The sequence below is a fragment of the Fistularia commersonii genome, chromosome 1, assembly GCF_037954325.1.
Source record: "Fistularia commersonii isolate RoL2024-O1a breed Wild chromosome 1, RoL_Fcom_v1.0, whole genome shotgun sequence".
NCBI classification, from domain to species: domain Eukaryota; kingdom Metazoa; phylum Chordata; class Actinopteri; order Syngnathiformes; family Fistulariidae; genus Fistularia; species Fistularia commersonii.
Genome location: NC_141284.1, coordinates 22,308,312 through 22,316,027, shown reverse-complemented (window position 1 = coordinate 22,316,027; position 7,716 = coordinate 22,308,312). Strand labels below are relative to the sequence as shown.

The following is a 7,716-nucleotide window of genomic DNA, read 5'->3' as shown; positions in this document are numbered from 1 at the left end:
GACAGCTGGAATGCCGAGCGGGGAGAATGCCAGAAATGGGACAGCTGCCTGGAACTGCTGTCCGCTGACCCGTCTGTGTTTACCGTTTGCGCGGACTGATAATAGTTGGTGTTAACACCATAAAACCCGCTTCACAGTAAAATAATTGCACGCGGTATTCACGACACAAAAAAAGCAATATTCATTATACTTTGATGTGGTAATAATGGCGGTATTAATGCTGCCCAAGCCATAGTATTTAAAGTTGAATTGGGAATTTAATGGAATTTTAAAGACACTTCCTGGTGAGGCTCGCTCGTAGCTACATATCACAGGCAAACACAATAAATAATTAATCAAAATCAGAACTGCTTTCTAAAAGAAACAAAAAAAAAACTGTCAGTATTAAAACATGAAAGCTTACTGTCCCTGCAATCCACAAATTAATTTATTGGTTATTTATTTTACTGTGCAACTAAAATGGCTGGACTATGTTTGCAGAGTGAATATGGCCAGGGCATTACCTTAGAGATCAGCAACTCAAAAAAGTGAATTCTATATCCTGTGCACTTCATTTACTGATTGAATGTATTCTTAAGCCTGGCTCGCTTGTATGACATCCTTATGATTTTCTAAAAGAATAAAACATGACATCTGAAATACCATGTAGGTAGACTTGAACAAACAGAGTGTGAAATATTCTTCACATAAAAAAAAGACATGTATTAAAGGAGAAAACTCAAAACTCATCATCACTGACAGAAGCTATTGTGTTTGTATACTGATCATTGACCGTCTCAATATCGTCACAGCAAGTATTGCTGGAAATATGCAGAGTCTCTGACAAACGTCTTTCTAGGTCCTGGAACTCCTTGTGTTGCCCTTGTTCCTCAGCCTCTGTTTGGTCTTGATGGACTCCCTCATCCCTGGACGAAGTAGAACATTCTTGGTTGGGGTTGATGACTTTGCTTGTTCCTGTATTTTTAAAATCATGCTCAGTGTGTACAGCAGAGACAGAAATATGCCCCTGATGGTCACTTTCATGTGTTGAATGATCGGGTTTTACTTCCCAAGTAGTCATTTTAAGAGGGCACAGTGCTGTAGAAGTCAGTAATGGATCTGCAAAATCTAGTGAATCACAGTATTTACTATGTGAGGCATATGGGAGGGGATCGCTGTCAGCTTTGGTCTTTGCCTTGTTTGATGACACTGATTCCAGCTCTGGTAGAAGAGTATCAAACAGGTATGACTCCTTCTGTTCAACTGGTGCAGTTGAGAGGGATGTGGTGGCTGGTTCATTAAAATCTTTGCGTAGAACATCCAGAAGGTGGCGCATTTTATACTGAAAACAACCAATGCAATTGCATTCATGTAAAACTTGAAACTGTTCACTCAAATTGTGCCCCAAATTTTCACTCCATATATTTGGTATCTTTAGGAAAATTATTTACTTACTTCATTGAGTCGATGCCGGTTCATGTCAATATGCCGATTCATCACACGGTCAAGGACCCTGTCACAAGATAGACAAAGTTGAAACTTGTGCCATAGGGAGCTATTGTATCAGTTACTTTATAATGGTTTTTAAAGTGTCTCCTGACTGAAAATGCACAGTGACCTTATTTGGTGAGACTGTCAAAAACTTGGTGACAAGCACGTAAAAGAACAAACCTGTCAGAGATGGGTCCTTTGGACAAGATATCCTCTGTTACAGCAGAAATGAATTCCAGGTACTTTAATTCTTCTTCTCTGTTAGAGAACAGATGAGGACAATATTTCAAACGTTGTATGATGTCAGGTGGGTCAGACAGGGAAATGTTTACAGTAAAGAAAGGCTGACTATCCAAAGCTAATCTATAAACCCAAAGTTCTTGAGAACCACTTACTCTGCAGATATGCTGTTCATAATGGGAGATTTTCCACCTTCTGAAGAGACCCTAAAAGGTAAAAAATGTAATTCTACAAAAATCTCATTATACACAATATTAAACTATTTCTTTTTATTATTTTACCTGGATGCAGATTCAAACAAATCACTGTCTTTGTTTTGGTTTGCGTGACTTTGTTGTTTCACCGCTGGCAAATATGTGCCATTGAAGTCATCTTCTGACCACTCATGCTCTGGACTATATCCCTGAAAGATCATGACATCAAGAGGAATATTCATAATAATTTGATTTGTTCTGTAGTTCTCTGTAATGACTGAAATGCCTCACTTTCAAATTATGTCATTTTAAAAAATGTCAAAAAAAGAATTACTGACCTTTATTATATTCAATTTTCCTCATTGTTGATTTACCTTCTCTTATCAGATCAAGTTAATAAATTTACTCAAGAGTTGCAGAACACTAAACCTGTGAGAGCCATTTTCACACAAGGGATGTAAAACGATAAAAAAGCAAATACTCTTTCAACTTATTTTCTTAATCTCCAATTAAACGTGCTTTGAGTAGAGGCTGGGTGGCATTCCCATTATGTATTATGAAATGTGTTTGTTTGGTGATAATTCTTGAACCCAGTTCAGCACTAATGTGAAAATTAAATACATGACTTTGACACCAAGCAAGGGACACTCCAAAGTATGTTGAATAATTCTAAGAAATTCTGAAAATTACCTGAGATGTGTCATAGCATTCCTGTGCATACTCCTTGGTTCTGATGCTGTGTAAAGGAGGACATGATATGGATGTCAAATGAAACAAAACAGTTTAAAAGATATCATACATGGCGTTGAGTAAGTACCTTGTATGATATGTTTCCTGCCTCTTCAGTCTAGAGCTGGTGCAATCCTGAGAAGGGTTTCTGTGTGGTGCTCTATAGTAGCGGTATTTTGAGAGGTATGAGCTTTTATCTGATTTCAAAGTTTTGGGGGTAAATGGTTGGTCCTGTGTAAAGTGCTGTGAATGTTTCTGAAGCAAGTCACCACTGTAAGTCTTCTTGATCGGATCCTTGAACGTCTTATAGCAACTTCCATCTCCTGTATTGCCCAGTGAACACAAGGACTGCTTTCTGTGAGATGTTGAACCAGGGCTCCGGTAGTTTAATTCTGAAGCAGAGCGACGATAACGGGGATGGCTTGCAGAACCAGCTTTACATGTGGGATACACTATCTCTTTTACATTAAAGGAGGTGCTGAATCTTGGGCTGGAGACTGTGGAACTTCTTGAGCAAAGGAAAGGGCCATCTTCATACTGCACAGATGATCTACTCTAAAAAAGAAACATATTTCAACAGATATTATATATGTACACAAATATATGCTGTTCAATCAATGGAAGCAATAAGGAATGAGAGACAATAGATGTTAATGGTTACAGTTACTCAACCACATTGATGCAGCTGTGGTAAAAGTTTACCAGAGAATTAGTAGTGAGAAATAGATTGCCTGTAAGAATGCCTATGCTAAATTTATTAGTCAGATTAACAATCTGTTTTGGGTGAGAAATAAATTTAATTCAAAACATTAATCATTGATCCTTCTATGGGACGATGAGATTGCTAACAGCTTTCCATCCAATCCTTCAAATTGAAAATAGCCAATATGGCCAGTCTCATCACTGAATGTCATCTTGTTTGCCAATACAATGATGATGGTCATTAGGGCTAACTTTGCTAACCCAGTTTAGCCATGAAGTGAATACTAGTGTATGCCTATTAGGAGGTTAAAAAAACTGTGCAGCGGAGTCATCTTACCAGAGCTAAGGGGGAGAGTGCTTGAGTGTTCCGCTCAGAGAGACAGTGAGCCGACTGTGGACGACCTTCTTTCCTCAATCGCTCTTGTCTGATCTGATCATTATCTGTTGACAGACATCAAATACAAAACAAAATATGAATAAAATCGACTTTCAAAAATGAACATGTTTGCAGTCTTTTTTGAAAAATATTATAAGCCTTTTACTGTACATACACTTATGGGCAATACATCCTATACATTATGCAATAATGCTTGGTCATCCTTCCTTGTTAGCAATTTTACACATTTGGCTTTTCATAGGGAGTTTAAATAGATTGGAAAGGATGAGCAACATTATGTTGTTGAATTAATGTTTAATTCAATAAGTATGTTTTTATTATCCAAGAGGAACTGAAGACGCCTCTTGGATGAGAGGTGGAATGTCTTCGAGTGAAGAAATTCAAGTCCAGTTCCCACAACAAGAAGATTTTGACAAGAAGTATATATTGTCTATTTACTGTCATTATTATTTGAGTGTGGGGATGTTTTCATCAATGAGACCAAGTTGTTACTAGGGATCATTATTTAACTATTTTAAAAGTTCATCTAATTCATTACTGTATTACTTACACTTCACACTATGTGTCAAACTTTTAGGTACTGATGTATCAATGGCAGCTGCAAAACAGGAATAAAATGCAGAGTAAATACAAGTTTTATGTAATAGGCAATTACCAATTGAACATGTATGCAAGAGACAAACGTGATTGATCAGATTAATCGTGCTGAATGCATCAAATTGAATTTCACATTCTTCACCTTTAGCTGAGTAAACCCTCTTGTAATGTGATACCATGTGGTTTTTAACAATGGACTGAGTCAACTTGCTGGAAGAGTGAGAACAAAAAGCTGAAAAGAAAGAAAAGGACAATTTTATAAGAGTCAGCAACACTGTTTTAGACTGGTCAAATAAAACAGATTTATACTTCGTACTCAAATAATGCAATATTAAAAACTCAGCTAGTTTTCGCAGGCTGCCCTCTGATATCCAGGCTGGAAGCTGGTACAGGCGATACAATGCCTTAAATGATAATTCGTGAAAATGTCCATTACTGGTCAGCACGAATGGAGTATAACTGAAATATGATTACGTAAGGATAACAATAGTTTGTTAAAACACCAAAATAATATTAAATTCATACACTGTGTTATGCATTCACGCGTAGTAGGTGAAATATTGTAAAATCATTGAACGAGGATTTTATGTCAAATTCATGAAGCCGGACGTTACGTGGAGTTACAGTGACTTGGCGTACGACACACTTGTGATCCTAGTAGTTTTCATTTACTGGATAGTGAAGATAGTCGCTAGGGGAAAAACAGAGAGTTAAGCTTAAGCCGCATTAGATCTAGATAAATAACAACTCATGCTAAGCGTTGACTTTTCGCGTTCATTAGCCGACTAGCTAATAAATGCTAACGCTAGATGCATCAACATACTTGTTCTCGAGTCCATGCTAGTGTAACACTCAGCGTATCCCATTTTCCAAGGAAATATTCATGGACATCGATGACAGACCCTCGAAACATTCAGAGAGTACTGGGGCGTTTCCTGCAAACATTTCTGACACGGCGCGGTGCCCGGTCGATGCAATAAAACTCCATATGCTAGCTAGTAAGAAGATGAGGCGCTGGGTAAAGCTTCACCGTCGCCATGCTGGTTGCTATGAATAACTACGTCATCACGCTCCTGCGTACAGGGGACTTGCAGACAGAGAAAACATGTACTGCGGTTTCGGAGTACGTTTAGATTAAAATGATAATAACAGATATTGTTATTTATGCGTTAAGCAAAAATTATTTTTTGATTAAAAAATATAAATGCCAATTGAAAATACTATGGTGAGAAATAGGATAAGATAAGATAAGATAAGATAAGATAAGATAAGATAAGATAAGATAAGATAAGATAAGATAAGATAAGATAAGATAAGATAAGATAAGATAAGATAAGATAAACTTTATTGGTTCTACTTGGGGAAATTCCTTTGTCACAGCAGTGTAACAGTTATAATGTCAAACAAATAAAAAAGTAAAATAAATATGAATTTAAATAGAGACAGAAGACACAAATACATAAGACAACAGCAACAACAACAACAGCAGCAACAACATCAGGAGTAATAATGGACAACACAAAGGAACAGTAAGAGTGAAAAATACGCAAGCAGAACAAAACAACAATATAAATAGAGTGGCAATAGCAGTGACAAGAATAAAAATAAATGAACAAAAACAGGCAGGATGTGTGCGGCCTGGGTGGACAAGAATAAGAAAGACAGCACTGATTGAAGATGGTCCAGGTTCAGTCCCACCACCGAGTGGGCTTTCCTCACTATCTTGTTGATTTCTCCCTTATATGTGTAGCATAGCACAAGCTGTAAAAATATTGAATGCATCATTTATTCCATGGAAATTTATGTTAAAATACAGAGAGATTATGAATGTGGACACACTGTATTTTTGGAACCACAATTTGTTCATGGGACAAAAAGACTGAGGCAGGTGGAGTCACAGTGAAGGCAATAAACAGCAACAAAGAAACAGTCCATTGTTACCAGTGGCAATAAAATGCAGTGGTGTGTACAAAGCCCTTTGCCTGCCTGTCAGTTAAAGGCTGTTTAGACAGATGAATTTAATTCCATGCAATCTGTCCACACTCTTATTAACTTCCAAATAACTAACTGCATTTGTCAAACTGCCCAATGTGTGTCTCTCAAATTGCCTCAACTATCTCGGGTCTAGGTCCCTTAATACCAGTGCATTCTCATCTCTGTGTGCAGGGTGTGAATGTGACATATTTCAACTCACTGTTTAGCTTTCTGTCTGACCTGTTTCCAAGCTGGTTTCATTAGTGATTGGCAGGTTGTCAGAGGACAATATTATCCATCCCATACATTTTGTAAATGTTTCAGAAATCTAGCATCAATTGTTGAATGTCTATTGTGTTTCTGCTGGTGTGTTCTGGTCATTTTAGGGGAGCATACCTGACCTGGGGTGCATGTACACAATGTATTTCTGAGGAGAGCATGATTTTAAAAACAAAACAGTAATTACTCCCTTTTTATTTATTAACAATTATTTGCTATTTTTTCATCAATGGTTCTTTACTTTTTCCTTGTCCATGTTTTAATGTGTCTCTTTATGGATTTGTTTCAGTTTACATTTACAAAAAACAATACATATAATATTGCTTACCCATATGAATGTGACTTGACTAGTAACCCCATTATTTGTTTGAGATGGCATTGCGATTCTTTCTGGAATTTAAAAATGTCTCTAATGTGTGACATGGACAAGGACCTGGTTGGCTCTGGCTCCCCTGAGTCATACAAGGATCTCAAAGGCCTGTGTCCATTATATGAAACAAAGGGTACATCAAGTTGCACGTGCACCAAGGCAGATTGTGACATATACATACCATAATTAAAACCAAAACAGTCATTTACAAAGATAACCAGGGTGAGAAACTGACCAATGTGGAAAAATACAGTGTGCAACAGTTGCGATTAAACTGTCATTCATGGGAAAACTCTGTCAGCATCATATTGTTAATGCTGACGTGTTCCTCACATTGTTTGATAGACTTTTGACCTCTTTCGTCATCTACGAGCATAGTATTGTAATTTTTTTTTTAGTCATTGTGTGGAACAAGCAACTTTTTGAACAACGGTTTGGCTCCTCCACATAGTTACTTTTGTTTCATTACTTCTCCACACCGTAATTTCATGGCAATTTTGTTTGTCAGTGTTAGTTTTGATTTCTAAAGACTCAAATTCATGCAAAGTTCTCTATGACCTCACTCAGACATGAGTGAACAATAACATCCAAGTTCAGCAGCGAGCCTCCGAAATCTACACCTCACATAGAATAGAACATATTAGTCCTGTACATAACCCTGTATATTATCCTGCGATGTACTGAAATATACTGATATTACTTTATTTTACTGTTTTAATTTAGACGGACATATAGAACAATTTCAATTATTACTTCATTAAAAA

At 37.0% G+C, this 7,716-nt stretch overlaps 1 protein-coding gene across 3 annotated transcripts; it reads right to left on the bottom strand.

The window, feature by feature from the left end:
• Positions 1–249: 249 nt before the first annotated feature.
• On the bottom strand, positions 250–5,360 carry spata7 (spermatogenesis associated 7). 3 transcript variants are annotated; one of them, XM_086159301.1, is made up of 12 exons: positions 5,153–5,360; positions 4,674–5,020; positions 4,472–4,561; positions 4,283–4,330; positions 3,673–3,776; positions 2,722–3,188; positions 2,595–2,640; positions 1,992–2,113; positions 1,866–1,916; positions 1,651–1,728; positions 1,435–1,492; positions 250–1,321 (listed from the first exon to the last, which is right to left on the bottom strand). In XM_086159301.1, the coding sequence occupies exons 3-12, from the start codon at positions 4,506–4,508 to the stop codon at positions 719–721; spliced, it is 1,614 nt and encodes a 537-aa protein (XP_086015427.1). In that variant the 5' UTR covers positions 4,509–4,561; positions 4,674–5,020; positions 5,153–5,360; the 3' UTR covers positions 250–718. The 3 variants fall into 3 exon arrangements, with proteins under 3 accessions (XP_086015427.1, XP_086015255.1, XP_086015337.1); XM_086159129.1 differs by having other exon boundaries at positions 4,674–4,733; XM_086159211.1 differs by lacking the exon at positions 4,674–5,020.
• Between the last annotated feature and the right edge of the window lie 2,356 nt (positions 5,361–7,716).

Coding starts and splice junctions, on each gene's coding strand:
- spata7 (XM_086159129.1), bottom strand. CDS start 5,195: ATGGGATACGCTGAGTGTTACACTAGCATGGACTCGAGAACAA. Junction 1,729..1,865: donor ATGAACAGCATATCTGCAGA/GTAAGTGGTTCT, acceptor GTTCTCTAACAG/AGAAGAAGAATTAAAGTACC. Junction 1,322..1,434: donor ACCGGCATCGACTCAATGAA/GTAAGTAAATAA, acceptor GGTTGTTTTCAG/TATAAAATGCGCCACCTTCT.